The sequence below is a fragment of the Amphiura filiformis genome, chromosome 11, assembly GCF_039555335.1.
Source record: "Amphiura filiformis chromosome 11, Afil_fr2py, whole genome shotgun sequence".
NCBI lineage: Eukaryota > Metazoa > Echinodermata > Ophiuroidea > Amphilepidida > Amphiuridae > Amphiura > Amphiura filiformis.
In genome coordinates, this window is record NC_092638.1 from 23736723 (window position 1) to 23757111 (window position 20389).

Here is a 20389-nt window from a genome sequence, read left to right on the forward strand (position 1 = left end):
CTCCCTTCGTGCAAGTTCATTTAAACAAATGCAGTGGCCAGTGATCGATTTTCGTATAAGGGCACTTAACAAAGTCATTTTGGGTAGGGCACTTAACAAAGTCATTTTGGGTGGGGCACTTATATTTTACATTGTTTAAGCTGACACTGACAATATGTAAAAAAGGCACAAAATATTCATCCTTCATCATCATTGTGTCAATCAGTTTGCTTGTTTTAAGGTCAATGGGTGGGTGCTTATAGGGCCATAACCCGGCCATAATGGGCATCCGGGCGGTTAATGGAATGAATACGGTAACTCTTTGTGCCTACACTCAAAGCTTACTGTTTTAGCAGGACTGTCCTTTGTGGATCCAGTAGATTTTATGGGACTGTCCTCTGTGGGTCCAGTAGCAGGTGTCAGAAAAGACAATTCAACTGATTTTGTGGGACTGTCCTCTGTGGGTCCAGTAGTCGGTGTCAGAAAAGACAATTCAACTGATTTTGTGGGACTCTCCTCTGTGGGTCCAGTAGTCGGTGTCAGAAAAGACAATTCTACTGATTTTGTGGGACTGTCCTCTGTGGATCTAGCAGCAGGTGTCTGAAAAGACAAGTTGAAAGTAGTGTGTTAATTTAATAAGTTCTTTGTGCTATATAATCACTAATCACTTTTGGATATTCTATGTTTTAAAAACTTTAATCAAAATTAATCTGTTATCATGAAATATTTTAATCACTATGCTTGTTCTTTAATAAACACTTAACAATAATGCAAATCAAAAAGGAATACATTTCCATGTATCTGATAATCTGATTCTGTCATAGCTCAACAGGAACAATGCACATGATAGAAAATAAAAAGTAAAAAAAACACCTTTCAATATGTTTCTACAGCACTAAGTTGTAAAAGCTGATGATTGTAATGGCAAAGTTTTCAGGTGGATGGAAAAAACTATGAAAAAAAAAAATGAAAGTTGACTACTGGTGAAAATCACTCTTACTCTTCTTTGCAGTGGACTGCTCAAGTATAAGCTAGTGCGACCTTCTCCTTCTGTGAGTGTACACATCTCATCTTGGTCAGACGCATTGTCATCCCCAGAATCAGGGTCCATTGTCCTTCCTACATGGAACAATTATTTAATCAGTACTAGTACAGCAATGTAATTTGTGGATTCAATGATTATTATTGTAGGCTACATATGTACATTGCCTTAGACATTTTGTGTAATTTTGAGAACAAAGAACAAAATGTGATTCAAGCATGAAGCATGCATCAGTTATAAAATAACCACCCTCTTGTTTTTGTGCAAAGATTGGTGAATAAAAATGTTCAAGGTGGTACTACACCCCTTGATAAATTTGTGCATATTTTTGTTTTTTCTCAAAAAATATTAACACACTGGTAACAAAAGTCATGTATATTATAGGGGTAAGGAATCAAGTTACTACACCGGAATTTCAGTGACTCAAGACAAGCAGTACTTGAGAATATGATAAAGAAAAGAGGCACCGCTAAATTGTACCTCACTTCTTAACATAATGAAACACTTGTCTTGAATCACCGAAATTCCATTGAAGTAATTGGATTCCTTGCAAAATTAGTCACAAAATTGATCAGAGGGTGTGGTACCACCTTAAATGCATATTTTGTACTTTGTTCTCAAAATTTCACTTAGCGTAGCAGGCTAAAAATGCCAAAAAATAAATATGTACCGGTATGTAAATTTAATAGCTCAATATAAAAACAACTGAAAATTGGCCACATTTTAACTGGGGCGATTTCAAGGACACAAAATTTAGAATTAAAAAATATATGCTGGCGAGTTACGTAATTAATCGATTAATTACCATAGCAATAGGTGAAAACAATTTTGAACATATCGCTGCACTACAAGCAGGTTACACTCATCACCTGTGTATGTCTGCAATCATAGATTGAATACAATACTGGTCTTTTCAAAGATACTAATCTTACAGGTGCAAGTAATCAGCATGATATGGTTCAATGAAGAGGTACCGCGTGAACGTATCAGTGCAGCGCGGTATATTCAAAAATTGTTTTCACCTACATGTATTTCTATGGTAGTTAATCCGATAATTACGTAACTTCGCTAGCGTATAGGAAAATAAATTCATGCAAATTTATGTAAAAACATACCAAATTAGCATATTTTGTGACGAAAACCGACTGGTAATTTGCCCCCTCCCCACCCAGCTACGCCACTGCACTGGTCATGAGAAATTGTACTTGCAACATCAGACAGACGGAATGACAGGATTGAAAACCAGGAAACATAAATACCTCTGGTAGTGGTGGAAGCAAGAGTTCCCACCTGTATGCAAATTAGTCCCCAAAAAGGCAGCCAGAATTTCTGACCGTGGCCTATCCCAGCATAAAAAGTATGATCAAGCAGCTCAAGTGGTTTCCAGTGTTGTTGTGGGCCTCAAGTCCTGGACTCTAACTCAAGACTGGATTCAAAGTCATCATTTCAAAGATTCAGACTCGGTTAATATCATGTTGATTGATTGAGCTTCTAAAATCCACCAGTCAAATTAACATTTTGCATTAAACTTGAAAATTTGAGGGAAATCGTATGGGTGACAAAAACAAACAAACTGTTTTATGGTGAGATGGACATTTCAAGAAGGGTTGTTCGGTCGGGCCTTTTATCTTTTTTATTTATTTACTTTTTTGGCGAAAGACCTTACCAAAATCTGCCAAAACCTGTCAATACTTTGAAATCCAAGAAACCCCCCAAAAATGGAAGTTGGGTCGGCATTCATTTGTAATTGTAGAGGACAATTTTTTCCAAAATTTCTGGGTCGTCCGGACACGTAGGCGTAGAACAAGGTGTGGTGGTATCCTTTTGTTTTAATTTAATTATTTATAACAATTCTTAAAATTGTATAAATATGCAAAATAAAAAACTCGGACATTGAAGATTTGGACTCAGGTTCAGGCAAATGGTAGGGGTACAATAGGGGCTGTGCAATAATAGTGAGCCCCCGGCCCCAAAAAAATTTCCAAACGGATCACCAAAAAAACCGCTTGCCCCCCTCCCTCTTGGCCTGCCAAAAATTCTTTGCCCCCCCCCCCCTTTGCGCATGCCAAATTTTGGGATCCCAATTTACAGACCTTAAATGAGCGCAGCGAGCAGGAAAATTTGCATATTTAAGCGTTTCAGTACCGTTTTTTAAGCCCCATGAATGTGTGCCAAAATCGCTTGTCCTCCCCCTTCTTGGCTCACCAAAATTGCTTCCCCCCCTTTTTCGCTCGCAAAAAAATTGACTAAATGTGGTGGACTCGATTAGCTACAGCACTCTGTTTGCTTCATGTTTCATGTCTTGATCATTTGATTTGATATCTTGAGCATGACATCGAATGGTCACAAAAAAAACCATACTTTTTTTTATCAAACCGAGTCACGAGTGCTATTAAAGTTCTTTTAAAAAAGTGCCAAAATTGTTTATTGTCATCAGGGTCGGATCCAGAAATTTTTGATAGAGGGGGCGCCTTTTGGTCGACGACGAAAAAATGGTGTTAAGGGGGTTACCCCCTCGAAAACTCAACGGTTTTGGCCCATTGTTTGCTGTTCATGGCCGAATTTGTTCATTTTTTTTTAATTTCTTTCATTTTTTGTATTTTAAGTTAGGCCGGCGCCCGTTGCTAGTCAAAAAATAGAGGGGGCGCGCGCCGGCTGCGCCCCCCTAAATCCGCCCCTGGTCATTGACATTTGTAGTGCACGCAGCCTCGCACTCGATCATGACTGGCAAGTCTGTCTAAAGTAGCAAACCTTTTTCGTACCTCAGTAAGCTTCCTTGAACTTAGAATCATTCTGATAAGTACCAATAAAAAAGGCAAAAATTACTAAGCTTAAAGTGAATTATGGACTTTATTTAGCAGTAGTATTTTATTTTATGCTTGTGCTCGACTCGATGCGCTCGATATGAGAGCTTCATTCTTCAATTTTTGTGAACAAATCACGACAAGAAAAAGTCACGAGTCGCAGTCAATACTACGTATATTGAGAAATTTCACGAATTGTGTACTTACCCAAGACCAGTTGGTTCGTATTCTGAAGTGTTGACCAGTATACCAAAGCAAAATGTGAAGAAAATGGCAAAAAACGTCGTAAAAGTCCTGATAATATCACAATCTAAATATCATGACGATGACAGCATATCGGGGAATTCCCACGACATGCTGAACGAAAAGCTGAACCGGAAGTGCCTATAGTCTATGTGCCGAGTGCGGTAGCGATAGATGTTCCAAGCGGGCGCTCTTGGTAAATTGTACCAAGCCAGTGCGTAGCGATTAACATCTGCATACGAGACGAATGAATTTTGCTGGCTTCCAAACTTTCATCGACTCAAATGGATTTTGATGTAGTAATCCTAAAATAATGGAGCGCCTTACACAATAGAACCGTTTTATACATCAACTAAACGTTATAAGTCGATACAAGCATAGAAATCTGGAAGCGCCCGTTAGTTTATATACATACGAAGCTGTTTTCTACATGACTGTATTTCGCACGTATTTCAATGATGAGGTTCCCGGTTGTCGTTAAATGTACTATATTCGAAGAATTGTTATATGGGAAGGCCCTCTTCACTGCTGTCGCGTGAACCCAACGGTGGAGTTTGGTATGTAAAGGAGATAATGGAAGAATAACTAATAATAGAGAACATAATAGAACTAGTTGGGACTTAAGATATTTTTCTCTACTGAAGGACATTAGTGAATAGGCAGGGATTTAAAGGATTTTTATTTTTACGGGAAATGATTTGTGACATACTGTTTTTATAGCTAAAAACATAAATTTTGAGATGAATGGTTGTACCATTTTATGTACCAATTACATGTATGTAAAAGTATATATTACTGGAAAGCATAAAGAACAGAGATTACAAATGACCCAAATCTGAAGCCAATGTTCAGGACGTACTAGAAGATATAGGCTACTGGTATAACAAACTTTTAATGAAAATTCGGTATAGTATTTTCTCAATCTGAGGACCACAAATTCAAACAGAGCTTGAAAAGGCCCACCAGAAACTAATTATATACTTTATATACGTGATATAGGAGCGATGCTTGCTTCTATATATCATTTTCAGACTTAATTAATGCTTCAAAAGGTTTAATTAGTGTTAATAAAGTTAAATACTTTGCAATAACTGCTTTCTGTCATGAATAATCATTCCAAACCAGAAAGAATAGAATAAATCTTTGTTTGTCACTTTTAGACTTATTTATATAGCAATACTTGCAATTCTAACTGTTTCTGCCTGACTGTTTCTGGACAAAGGTATGGATGCTCGTTAGTCTAATTAATGAGATGAAATTACACAAAGTACATAATTATTTAGTTGCTACAATTACTGACATAAAATTAGCACGAAATAATCGTGGATTTTAGATATCAACTCAACATAAAAGGAAAAAAAAGTACGTCAACATTTTCCCATAGACTTTCTATGGTACCGTGCCCGCCAACCATCAACCTACAAGTTCGTCAGCTTAATTGATCATAAAATTAGTTAGCATAAATTGAAAATCCTGGTTTTGGAGCCAAATCAAAAATAAAGAACTAAGCTTTAAACAAGACTAATATGAAGGGTGTGTAAGTATCATTATCATTTCACCTATTTAAGAAAATGTTACGTCGCCAGCCTTTTGGGGATCCAACTTGTGACACATAACTATACAATACGTCCAGCCCTCCTATTTTGTTCCATTATCCATTATTAGCATGATTAGGGGCTGTGCAATAATTACGAGTCAATAGTCACGGTCAAAATAATGTTGGACAAGTCAAGATAATTTTAGACAGTTCAACTAATTTTGAACAGGAGAAATACGTGTTCGTAAACACTGGTTACATTGTCATGGTTGTCTGACTTGTTGGACATTTGCATCAAAGTATATTATGTTTTAATAAATGAACATGATAAACAATTCATTTCATTTGGCTGCGAAGCAGCAGGCGACTACAAAATTTCTCCATGTATTACGATTTGAAGCCAACACGGTAATGGAATCTGACAGTAAAAAGTTATCAAAGTCCCCAACAGTTTTTGGGCGTACCCTCTAAGGAGGGTCGCGCAGTTTTAGTTTCATTTTTGACATTTTCATGACATCTAATGTAATCACATTTCTAAACGTGTCACCAAAAGATTTTAACCAAGTTTAATCGTATATGGTAATTGAATTTCAGAGGTACTTGGTGATAGATTTATATTTTGCGTATTTCGATATTAAATTCCAATTTGGCGATATATCGAGAATGTCTTCACATATTTGTTGGGTGCTAACTGTTGATTACCATTATTAATAGCATGACTACATCATAACTTTATCGTTACAGATTCACCAAATCTTGGCAAGAGATTTTACCCTCGACAAGTACAGAATGATGCACAGAATATTTCAGATCAGTTTCAACCAATAGAATTTGATCCTTATTCAAGATGGATATTATACAACAGAATGACTAAAACGGGAAGCAGGACTTTTGTGTCAACTTTGGTTAGAACTATGAAAAACATCATACAAATATTCAGGAGTTTTACCCACATTGACCAACAAGGAGACCATGTTGGTTGCTGAAGTTTCCCATCATTTATTACCGTTTATTGTCGTCGGCCATCACATGCACGTTAACTACACCAATTATACTCTTCGTCAACCTCTTGGAATTAGTTTAGTACGAGAACCCGTGGAAAGGTTTTTATCTGATTTTTATTATATTCGCTATGGCGATGAACAGACACCGGAAAATTTGAGGAACCTTTCGCCGGAAACTTACAATCGTACGCTCGAGGAATGTGTAAATGCGGCTATAAATAATGTTAAAAAACAAGGGATTGGAAACCCTGTAGCTAGTATCGGTAAGTTCTGCGGCTGCCAATTGAATCACGAAATCGTCAGATTTTGTGGTTATGATAAACGGTGCAATTACGATCCAGAATTTGCGTTGCAACAAGCTAAGGAAAACCTAAATGATTATATCGCTATTGGATTGACTGAAGAACTACCAGAATTCTTCGCAGTCCTTGAAAGACTTATACCAGATCTGTTTGAAGGACTTCTTCAGGTCTATAATGAAAACACGGCAGTGCAAAAGACTATTCGCAAATCAAAGACATTTTCAAAGCGACGCCCTTCAGATGAGTTTTTGGCAAAACTACGTTCCTTAGCTTTTAGAGAATATGACTTTTATTACTATGTGAGGGAACGATTTCGTCATCTCCAAATGGAACTAAAATTGGTTAGGTAATGCACATACGTACCATTGTGCATAAGACCACGCAATTGACCTTTTCGGTAAATCCCATAATGCCTTGCGGTTTAGACCCGAGATGTCGTCAAATGACGACATCTCAGGCTAAACGCAAAGAATTATGGGATTTATCGAAAAATTATGTAAGTGGGTTTAGTGCAATGAAGTCGTATCTGGATTTTTTCATCTTGGAGGCAAATCTTTTTTTACACTTTTTAATTATTTCATTAAAATTTTATTAATTGTTTTGAAGCTTGTTGAAATAGGTATAACATGTGATGTACATTAATATTTTAATCCACTTTCTTGCACTGACCTGTTAATTAATTGTATTTTAACTTTTTAATTGTTTATTCAAATTTAATTAAATGCATCTTAGACTTTTAAAATACTCAATAGCTTCAAATGTGTGCATTTTATTTATTTATATTGCATTTAATAACACCTCTACTTCGCAAATAATATCGCCAACGACTTTTTATAGTTTAGCCTGAAGAGGTATGAACGTTTGGACAGTATTTATTGTGGGACATTAGAGCACATCAGACATATCGAATTGCATTCTGAATACGAAGAATGTCCTTCTGATATCAAATAATTTTGATTTTTACAGTACTCGAAGTAAACTTTATAAATCTGATGATTTATACTTAAAGTGTATGTAGGTAGGATGAAAAGCCGACGATCAATTGAAAATTTTGACCTTTCGTATTGAAGATATGGATTTTTTTCCCAAAACACACAAACAAATTAGGTCTTTTGGGGAAAAAATCCATATCTTCAATATGAAAGATCAAAATTTTCAATTGATCGTCGGCTTTTCCTCGCAGCTACATACACTTTAAGAATATATCATTAGATTTATAAAATTTACTTCGAGGACTGTTATATATCAAAAATGTGAAAAATATCAATTTTTTATAATTTGTCATAAAATTTGTATTATGATTTTCAAAAAATGAAAATTATTTGATATCAGAAAGACATTCGTATTCAGAATGCAATTCGATACGTCTGGGGTGCTCTCATGTCCCATAAAAATACTGTCGAAACGCTCATTCCAGATCCCTTAAATGTGAGTTGATTTCTGCTGCTACTATATAATTTTCACTTTGATGTGGCAGCAACGTCAACGCGTTGAAACAGCTTTTTCTAGCGAGTATCTCATTCAATCATTCAATCATAAGGTTTATTACACAATTGTCATAGTAGACTACCCCGTAGTCCACTTGCCCATTGTGCATACTCTGGATATTGTATTTAAGCTTAAAACTCTGATTTAATTAATGTGTGCACAATTGATAGATTTTCACATCTGTTCTTTTCAGTCACCCTACTCCCTCTGTTTGTTAGCTTCCCAAGTGGACAACTGACTTTGGATTGCGGTCAGAGATGCTTAACACGGCTGTCTATGAGCTTCTATGGATGAGATTGTCGGAAATCTGGCCCACTAAAATTGGCCATGATGTAATGCATCTTTAAATGGATCTGACTTGTGATTGGTCGCCCCGCTCTCGTTATGGTTTAAATCCTCCGGGTACCTGTCATTACCATTAATAACTACATGGTACACAAGTATGTGGCCTACCCGCCTTTGTGTTGTGTAAATTGCATGAACGCGTCAATAAGTGCATGAACGCGTCTTGTATTTGCTTGCGGTTAAATTTGATTGATAAACAAGTATCATTGACAGTGTGAGTGTTAGGGACTTTGCCCGTTAAAAATCCCGTTTAAAATTGAAAGTCCATAGTCTATTTTTAACATGGAATTTCGCGATTAATAAACTGGCAGATTCTAAAATCAGAATTGTTCAGTATTGAAGTGCCAATATAATTATGACATTATGTTGCATTCAATAATATAAGCCTACGTACGTACACTTTACTTTTACTGTCACTAATATAATTATATAAACTTTTTCATAACAATTTTATACTAGTATTTTGATGTAATTAATATCAGTGCAATTTCGAGTTCAACTGAATGCTTTCATCATGATTAACATCAAAAATAGACTATGGCATAGTCTATTGTCATAGCAGTATAAAGAAAACTGAAATGCAACAATTTTACAAATATACCCATAATTATATAATTTAATATTAAAGCACATAAAAATCAATAAGAAAATAGCAATTTATATAGTTAAGGTGTTTGGAAGTGCTCTGCATGTTTTAAATAGATTAATTGAGTAGGGCAAAATAAAACACACATTTGTATTGTACTGTTTTTAATCAATAACCAATACAGTTAATGAGCTAATATGACTTGAAAGTGTTCATTAATATGTAATTGTTGCCAATATTTGGCTAAAAACAATGCCCAAATGTTCATAACATTTTTATTTAATAGAATATTGGTTTCAAAACTGGTCAAAGTGTTCATAATGACTTCCAGTTAATTTATGCATAATTAATTAGCTAGCCGGCGTAATTTGCATAATGTATTAGCTAATTATGCAACGTAGCTCATTAATTAAGCAAATATGCAAATTAAAGGGCGGCTAGACTATATAATACATTAGAAAATATTAGAAACACTTTGACCAAGTTTCAAGGCAAAAGTCCTGCAAAATAAAAAAGTACCATGAACATTGATTTTTCGCAAAATATTGGCAAAAATTATATATTAATGAGGCTTTTCACTGATTTTAGCTTATTAAAGCCATAATGTACGATCCTATGATATGAAATTGGCTAATTTTTTTCAAACCTGATTTTTGGCACATTTGTCCCAACTTGTACCTATTTTAATCGGCCATATTTGTTGTCTATGTAGGTCAACAGAGCAAAGTTCGATATAAAGTCATAATTTTTTTATTATGACTTTATGTCCTCCCATAGAATTAGAACTGCATGTTAAATGGCCAAAATAACCAGTGGGATTTATTTCACTTTACCTTGTTATTTCAGCTTAAAATGGACAGCAACACTTCCCGGCAATTATTACTACATGTAATATTATTTCAATATTTTGAATTAAGAATAACAAAATTGAAATTTGACGGAAATCGTACATTATGGCTTTAACTATATATTGATTATTGATAAAAACAATAGGATACAAAGAATATATAATTTGAATCATTATGGAAACCGTATGTCCGATTTGCTTCAAACAAAAGACATATTGACCAGTGTATTTTACCCTACTCAATTGTTTAATACTTAGATCATTTACCAATTTCCAGAATATGCCTCACATTCCACCTTAAAACATCCACACATTATTTTCAACCATTCACAAACCCCTCAAGACGCACACCTCTGCACCCCTCATCCACGCATAAACTATCACTCCCACAAGATCACACCCAATGACCTTACACATGCGGAAAGCTAGCGATTTGAAACTGCGCCAAATAAAATGCACAATAACGTCACTGCCACAGCAGGATGAAAAAATGGTGTAATAGTAGAGGAGATCGTGGTTCAGAATTAAAATTGTGGTGCGTTAGGACCCGGTTACGATCCCCAGGGATGGCAAACTTGCTGTGGTATTAATCTGGGAAGTAAAGTCTAAATGTAAATGGAAACATGTAGATTAGACTTCCGCTCTCCCAATGGTGCATAAGTTTGGGTAAATAAACCATGAGAAAATTCCGTGTTCGGAGAGAACGTTAAGCCATCGATCCCGTACCCGTCGAGCCATACCTGTACCCGGGGTGGGGGGGTCTTTCTGTGAGACTGGGTAACAGTTTGAGTCAAAATATAAAAGTTGATACAAATTTTTCAGAAAGTCATCAAAATTTGATCTTTTGGTGACAGGAATACAAAAAAGGGGGTCATTGGGTGAGAGGGAGTTCAGTCATTTAGACGCATCAACATCTCGGTACGCGTACATGATTTTGCACAATTTCACTCCCAACAAGTGATACGCATTTATTAACCTTTAATGTCAAACCCGAACAAATGAAATCAAAAAGTAGTACATACTATTACTACAATTCGTCGGCTGTATTCCATAGTGGCGTATAGTGATTTTTGGTCATTTTTTCGAAAATTGGCACATATGTTTTTAATGATGTTCCCTTTCATTTTTTTTTTTTTTTTTCAGTCATAATTAGCTAATTAATTAGTAATTAATTAATTAAATGTGGCCTATAGTTACAAAGTGACATTTTTTGTATTCCATAGTGGCGTATCGACCATACGCCACTTTTTATACACATTTTATAATTATGAAATATCGGCAAAAATGAAAAACATCGTATGTCATAGTGACGTACACGTATCGGACCTATACGCCACTATGGAATACGAACGACGAAAAGTAACGCCATAGGGATTACACGGCGACCGAGGTGGCGTACGGTTAACGTTAGGTTAGGGTATTGCGTTTTGTTTGTTTTCCATAGTGACGTATAGTTTTATTTTCAGTTTGCCAGCAATAGTATGTATTTATTTCTTTTGAAAAATATATAACAATAAAATCTATTTAGTTTACTACAGAAATTTCACATCATTTACAAAATATAATGAATGTCTGATTTACACAACTCGATTTTAAATTGGCATTTCTTCAAACCCGATTTTCTCGAAAAGTTGTTTATTCGCGGCGCCCCACTATACGCCACTATGGAATACGGACGACGAATTGCCTGACTATTAATTCAATAATTTATTTATTGTCCATCAACACATAATAACACTAGATAGAGACGATGAACAATACCAATTAACAATATCATTGACAAATAGTATCAATAATAAAGGTTCTAAAATAGATTCTTGGGAACTCCCCAGTAAACACAAATTGTTTGCGTAAAAGATTAGAAATGGTTAGCAGAAATGTTAACATGTCGGGTTAAATAAGGGTACCCACCTTTAATTTGTGTCACACAACAGGCACACAAACTCCATAAAAGCGCATGTTTTTGGCCCTATATTTCCAAAAATTGGCCAAAACTTAAAATTGATCTTTTATTACCAGTGAGTTCCAACTATAGGATTGGTCATGTTTTATTTTGTAAAAGAGGATAATTTTTTTAATAAAATAAAATACATTACACTATTTTGTCCCTTACAAAACATGTACAACTACATCAATCGCCTGGCTTCATATCACTTTTGTACAAACACAAGTAGCTTTTAAAGATTTTAAGGTTACGTCATAATACAAATTTGTCTGTTTGCTCAAAGGAGTATGCATATTGCCACAGAGCCTCCGGTCTGTATGTGCAGGGAAGTGTTTACACGGAGGTTTACATTTCGTTGGTATTGTTTGCAATGGACTAGAGACAACATTCGTTAGCTTCACCCGGGGAGGGCACGCTACATACCGGTGACTGGTATGTGCCTGTCAATAGGCCCATTTTTAAAAGCAGCTTATACCCAATGACCCCCTTGAGAAGTCATACCCGATGACCCCCAGTTTATTGGGTTCGGCTACCAATGACCCGGTCCCTTTTTTTCTTAAATTTTATCATCAAAATGCCATAAATAATACACAATTCAACTTTCTAATTCTCTATTTACAGCAACTTGTGTAAATTAAAAAAAAATACAAGTTCACTAAATTTTTCCCAAAATGTTCTGCCCGATAATAACAATACATTGTATACCAAATTACCCCTAATTTATATACCCATTGATCTTTTGTTCATTTGTTTATGCCCAGTGACCCCCTCCCCCTTTAAACTTTAAGTGATAGGCCCCTACTTCATGAAGCCGGTATATAGGCACATACCCGTCACTTCTAAAGCTGTGTGCCCCCGAGGCTTAATAATGGACACTTATCTTTAAAGTCAGAAAATTAAACTTTTCTGTTTGCTGCTGTGTTATGCGTGCTGTTGTTACAGTTGTTTTGAAGCCATGATCATGATGATGGTCACTTGTTGGTCAGCCATTGTGTATATCGTCAGAGGATAAAGAAAGAAATAAAGCAAGATTTTAATCCTTCGTGTATTGATATTATCAGAGCTGGTATATTACTAGTAAAAATGGCACAAAGAAATGTTGTTATCATCCCGGTTATCGTATGCCTTTCCTTTTTATTACTTGGACTGCTATTGGGTTCTTACATAGATTTGACGAGGCAGTTGGAAGGAGGATTTCATGGCATTATCCCCCTATCAGGTAAGTAACTGGTACACTACAAAAACACATTCTTATTTCACTTTTGAGTTAAACTTTAAGTGAAAAAAAAAAAGCACTATCTTTATTTTATTTTATTACGATATAAACATAATGGAATATGATATAATGTTATCTTCCCGGGGTTATATTATGACATGTTATACTACGATATGCGATCTCTAGTGTAATGCGCATGTAAGAGTTAATTTATTTTTGGCGAGGTTGGCCGTTTATCAGTGTCAGCTGGTGGCCCTGGAGAGGGCATCCGTCTTGTGATCAAGAAGGTCGTGGGTACGAATCTCGCGCCGGCACACCTCCTCCCTTGATTTTTTTTTAAAGTTGGGTTGTGTGCCAGTCGGAATGTGTGTTTATTTGCTGTCTTGTTAATAATTGTAACACTTTAGTTTGGCAAACTATTCATTCTTTCTCTCATTTATAGTCTAGGTATTTATCGACAGATTTAGTTTTACGTATTTCCAATTTATTAAAATGTCAATTTCACGATATATCGAGAATGTCTTTACATTTTTGTTGGGCTGTCGATGGGTCTAACTGTTGTTTAACATTATTATTACGTCATCATTGCATTGTGTCATTACAGATTCTCCCAATCTTGGCAAGAGCTTTTATTCTCGACAAGTACAGAATGTTGCACAGTATATATCAGATCAGTATCAACCAACAGAATTTGATCCTTATTCAAGATGGATATTATACAACAGAATGACTAAAACGGGAAGTAGGACTTTCATGTCAACTCTGGTTAGAACTATGCAAAAGCATCATAAATATATAAAGGAGTTTTTACCCACGTTGACTAACAACGAGACCTTTTTGGTTGCTGAAGTTTCCCATCATTTATTACCATTTATTGTCGTCGGCCATCACATGCATATTAACTACACCAATTATGGTCTTCGACAACCTCTTGGAATTAGTCTGATAAGAGAACCTGTGGACAGGTTTTTATCTGATTTTTATTATATTCGCTATGGTGACGAACAGACACAGGAAAATGTCAGGAACCTTTCACCGGAAACTTACAACCGCACTCTCGAGGAATGTGTTAATGCGGCTATCAAGAATGTTCAAGGAACTGGAAACCCTGTAGCTAGTATCGGTAAGTTCTGCGGCTGCCAATTGAATCACGAAATCGTCAGATTTTGTGGTTATGATAAACGGTGCAAATACGATCCGGAATTTGCATTGCAACAAGCCAAGGAAAACCTAAATGATTATATCGCTATTGGGTTGACTGAAGAACTACCAGAATTCTTCGCAGTCCTTGAAAGACTTATACCAGATCTGTTTGAAGGACTTCTCCAGGTCTACAATGAAAACACAGCAGTGCAAAACACTATTCGCAAATCAAAGACATTTTCGAAACGACGCCCTTCTGACGAGTTTTTGGCAAAACTACGTTCCCTAGCTTTTCGAGAATATGACTTTTATTACTATGTGAGGGAACGATTCCGTCATCTCCAAATGGAACTAAAATTGGTTAGGTAATGAATGACACAAGAACCAATTTGCTTCTGCTATTTATTTTTAGATAACAATAATAAGGAGCGAATGTTGACTGATTAATCGTACATAGGATATGTGCGATTTGAAAATATTTTATGCTCTCCCATTTTTTTTGACGTTTCAAGTATGTATGAAAGTGATCTAATGTAATGTGCAACAAAGTCGTATCTCCATTGTTCTCAACTTGCAAGCAAAGCGTTTTAGCATTTTATTCTTTTTGTTTTAATTATACTTTTTAATTATTTAATTAAAATTTAATTAATTGCTTTGTAGCCTGTGTCGTGATGTGCATTTAATCATGAACTCAATTTCGCCCAAAATATCACTTACTACTTTCTTGCACTGACCCGTTGATCATGTGATGTAAGTTACATTGTTTTCATTTTTCAGTAGCGTTTAATTTTTTTACTTAACCATTGTATTTTAACTTCTTAATTATTTATTCAAATTTAATTATTTGCATTAAGGCTTTTACAATAGCTTCAAATGTTTCCTTTTATCCATTTATAATCCATAACTCAATTTTGCAAAAGTGTCGCCTACCACTAGTGGAAATTGTAAAATGAGAATTCTTTCAAAGCGATGAGAATTGGACAAAACTATGAGAATTGAAATTTTCTCATCCAAATGAATGAGAAATACTAATTCAACTGTTAACAACCTGTCACAGAAATTAATGTGAGCTTCAATTTTCATAAGGAATTAGTATGATTACTTTGTTTTGATGCAAAATACCTACATTGCGTTATTTGTGTCCAAATAGGTGAATGTAAAATCTAAGGAGCCATAACCAGTATCTTGAGACTTTGCTAATTTTAATTTATAATTTCACAGATTTCATTATTGATCATAATTTTTTTAAACAAATTTAAATCGAAAAACTGCGCCGTCGTAGGTGTCATCTGAGATTTTAAAAAGGGATAAAGAACCTAAGACAGAATATATGACTGCAAACTGTAACGCCCAACCAGCACTTGAAGTATATGGTAGTACCATCAACCATGTCACAGACTTCAAGTATTTGGGTTCCAAGATGGGCTCTAGTGTTGGAGACCTAAAAAGAAGAAAAGCACTAGCCTGGGCAGCTTTCTGGAAACTGGAACGCCTTTGGATAAGCCCGTCACGGTCCCTGCCAATCGAAACAAAAATCAAGCTGTTTCAGACAACGTGTGTTACTGTCTTTCTGTACGGGTGCGAGTCGTGGGTAATTACCAAGGACATGGAAAACAAGATCAATGCATTTGCAACATCTTGCTACAGAGTCATGTTAAACATCAAGCGTGTGGATCGGATTCCAAATGAAACCATCTACAACCTGACCAACACCACTCCACTGGTTGCTAGAGTCAAGATTCATCAACTCAAATTTCTCGGCCATATACTGCGTCTTGAAGATGGTGAGCCTGTGAAAGAATATGCGCTTTATATTCCACCACATGGGAAGAGGAAACCGGGACGGCCGCGCACACTGTACTTACAGTATGTCCAGCACCTCCTGGGAGATACTGAAGGGATGCTGCAGCCAAACAAAATTGTTTCGCTTGCCCAAGATCGCATTAGTTGGAGAAAGCTTGTAGTCGCCTGCTCCGCAGCCGACTGATGAGGATGATGAAAGAACAGACTTTTAAAGGAAAAAATCGGCGACAATTGGACTCGAACTCTAGACCTCGTGATCGCAAGGCATTTCTTTCTTTCTTTCTTTCTTTCTTTCTTTCTTTCTTTCTTTCTTTCTTTCTTTCTTTCTTTCTTTCTTTCTTTCTTTCTTTCTTTCTTTCTTTCTTTCTTTCTTTCTTTCTTTCTTTCTTTCTTTCTTTCTTTCTTTCTTTCTTTCTTTCTTTCTTTCTTTCTTTCTTTTTCTTTCTTTCTCATTGAACCATGGATGTGTCACCGTGGATGTGTCACAGCAAATTTGCACTTGATTGTAGCTATATACAAGATATACAGAACGTCAGGATGACGGTTGAAACTTAAATTCCTCATTTAAAACAATGTGACAGGTGGTTGACACTCTAATTAGTATTTCTCATTCATTTGGATGAGAAAATTTCAATTCTCATACTTTTGTCCAATTCTCATCGTTTTGAAAGAATTCTCATTTCAATTTTTCTACTAGTGTACGACTCTTAATAGTTTAGATCATTACGTGGACAGTGCCTGCAAAATCGAAGCAGTAAGACCTGTGAAAAAATCACAGGTCATTATACCAGGTCATTCAAAAGTTCTACCTCCACCCCACACCTCGGTTATCTTACATGCCAGGATATTGAAATTACCCATGATTATACTCTTGAATCGTGGCTACAATATAAAAGTTATTTGATGCAAATGTGATTTGTGGTTGTTAAGATGTTTTGGTTAGAGCGAATGCAAAGTCCCAAGGCATGTTAGGGAGCTCAAATAGGAACAAAATGTTTATCCTGAGTAAGCAGTAAGGATAACTACATCTTGAAAACATTTTTATGCAGATTATCCAGAGCTACAGTATGCTTGTTTCTGACGTACCAAATCCCGTATTTGCGTTAACCAACATATCTAACCAAGCAAAAATAAAAAAGAAATCACATTATGATTTTCATGAAATAATTTTTTATTTTGTAGCTTATATATAAGAGTATAATCATAGGTATTTTCGATACCAAATAGCACGTAAGATAACAGAGATGTGATGATGGAGATAAAACCTTTTCAATGACCCTCGTACATTTGTCATCCTTATCTTTCACCTGTTTTAACCTGTTAACGACACAATAGCACCAAGCCCTGTTGTGCTATTTACTGGTTAAAACAGGTGAAAGATCAGGATGACGAATGTGATTTTGCAGTGGCCTAAGAAGAATTTCCCATATACAAAGGCAAAGGGGAGTGGAGATCTGGGCAAGGCGAATTTAAAGGGAGGGCAATATTTGACAAAATGGGCACAAGATGTATAAAGTCAAAAATATGGGGACCATCATCACGGACACAGGAAGGTAGACAAGAAGGGGAAGATGTCCCACAAAGGGGTAGCTCATCAGCCCTTAGTAGTATATAAGGTGCCCGTTGGGCAGTATTCAGGAGTAATATTCAGGAGCACAGCTCATGTCGTCATAGTATAAATTGGGTATTAAGTACGAGCCATCTTGGATGATCTATTTTTAGCTCAGTGACGTCAGATGGGAATTACATAATGTATGTTACATTAATTTACATAATATTACATAATGTATGTGTATTTTTTTTTTTTATGGTAAGCGGTACTTTACGGGTAGTTCTTAAATGGACGTAAAGTAATAAGTTCCCAACACACGTGACAAAAGAAAGAATAAAAGGAAACAACGATATCAGTATTACGCATGGAGTTTTTATACAACTTAGAATCCCACTGATGCATGTTTATTTCTATATAGTACAATAGCATCATTTTATTACATAGTGTAAAACATACATTAAATACGTTACTAGTATACGATATAAGGTACAGTATACTGTATAAATCAAGAAACAAGTATGAGCACGCGATACAAGTCACAGCAAAACTATCGGGGTTTCTAGATTGATTTATCCAAAATTCAGTATTATTTAACAGTTCATTACTGCAAAGAACATTCTGTTTATTTACTGGCCATTTTCTTCGGATGATTCTTCATCATCTTCCTCCTCATCTGCTTAAAACAGCGCGTTAAATTTAGCTTCACGTTTATTTATAAGTCGATTGCATCATGCAGTTATTGTTAACTACTGTATACACACAACACAGAGGCACTCACAATAGGTAATTGATGAACTAGTTAGCGTCATTATATCAAAAAGTATAAAAGCTATGATTTTAGTACTTGCTCTATGTTTCAATTACTTATTCTTTTCAAAATATCTGAATTTTCAACCCGGTACAAGCTTTAATAACGGGGGACCATACATTTGTATGAGAAAGAAATCCTACCGTTATATCCAAACTCCCGTGTTATTCAATGCACATTTTGCTTCACCGGGCCGCCCTGGCTTGGTCGCATTTTAAGAGGGGTGTCACGAAACCGTAATAGGTACAAATTTAGTACTTTTTGTCAATCAAGTATGGTTTATTCTCTACATGTAAATCTTTAAATTATTAGCATAGTTCTTATAATATCGGGGGACCGCCTTGATGAGTAAATGATAGCAAACCATTGAAAATTACCCCATTACATGTCAATAGCGTCATTATCGATTGGATTAGTCGACCGTAGCGGACAATTCGATCGCTCATTGGATTAATATTATCACGTGGTAATAAATTTGCATTGGACAATCGATTACTATAATGGTTTAGTACTACATATCTCGGTTTACAACGGTGAATTTGCCGTGGACATAACTGCACTATGGATTGCTTTATTTATGTCCATGCCTTTCTCCATTTTCTCCTGTATGTCCCACATAATGTCTTGGTACGCCTCGTCGTCTTTCAAATGCAAATAAATTGACAGAAAGTCTTTGAACCTGGCAAAGAAGTTCCGTTAGTAGTAGTTGTTCGGGGCATTTCAGAACAGACAAGTGTTGCCAACAATAGCGGCCTTGTTCATGAATAGTCGTCAAGCCAGACTCAATCGGATTCAAGAGAGTGTTGAGACAAACCATTCACTGAGCACAGTGCATTACTGATAATCGCACGAGACCGTGCAGTTATTAGGTCGAGAGACGTAGTCTGGAGAGCTAAATGCTATAACTCTACGGCCAAGTGCGATTATCTTGACAAATGTGCTTTTGCGAAGTAATCATCCATCAAATGTTTTAAAAACGTTATAAACGTGATATAATTATTGCGCTTTGGTATTGGTTAAAACGTTTTAATAACATTTAAATGTCAGTTTTGTATGAAAAACCCCACTGTATCAACATTTTAAACTGTTGTTACAATGTTGTGGCAAAATAGTTTTGGCAAACATTTTGCAAGTTATTTTTGTCGACACTTAAATACAATATGTAACAATGTTTTGGAGCAAGTTTTCAAAATATGTTTGAATTTTATTAAAACGTTTTCTGCCTTTATAACACGACTTTTAATGTTTTCTGCAAAACGTTTTGTGTTTGCTGGCAACTCCCCGTCGGAAACAATGTGTAATTGTAATTATATTGTTTCCGACGGGGCGTTGCCAGGGTGTTAAAACACTTGGAGAGATATAATTAATAGGTACTGAGTTCGCTGTTGAAAAAAGCAAACACACAAACAAACGAACTATTTTGTACCGATGACCTAGCTAACTTGTGATACATAAATTCATATATGGTATAAGCAAAACTCAAGGTCATTGTTTGCGGTGTTTTCGATCCGATGATTTCTGACCAGAGTATGAAAAGCGGTGGTGAAAACCAAAACCACTTTGCATATAATTCGTCTCTTTTCATGAAAATCAATGAACTTCACGATTATTTCGAAGCTTATTCTAAACTGATTTTCTCTGTGTTTGTTATTTCTTCTTGAACGGAGTTTTAACACGGGGTATCCCGCTCTATAATTTGTCTGTCACTGGTTTTATATCTATGTATGTCCGTGGCTTGATTTTTC

At 35.8% G+C, this 20389-nt stretch overlaps 2 protein-coding genes across 2 annotated transcripts; both read left to right on the forward strand.

Annotated features, from left to right (window-relative positions):
* The first annotated feature begins 6577 nt into the window (after positions 1 to 6577).
* LOC140163563 (uronyl 2-sulfotransferase-like) lies at positions 6578 to 7261 on the forward strand. The gene has a single exon (XM_072186877.1). The coding sequence runs from the start codon at positions 6578 to 6580 to the stop codon at positions 7259 to 7261; it is 684 nt and encodes a 227-aa protein (XP_072042978.1).
* A 5651-nt stretch (positions 7262 to 12912) lies between these two features.
* Positions 12913 to 16537, forward strand: LOC140163958 (uronyl 2-sulfotransferase-like). Its single transcript, XM_072187254.1, has 2 exons — positions 12913 to 13341; positions 13943 to 16537. Exons 1-2 carry the CDS (start codon positions 13206 to 13208, stop codon positions 14848 to 14850), a joined length of 1044 nt encoding a protein of 347 aa, XP_072043355.1. The 5' UTR covers positions 12913 to 13205; the 3' UTR covers positions 14851 to 16537.
* The last annotated feature ends 3852 nt before the right edge of the window (positions 16538 to 20389 follow it).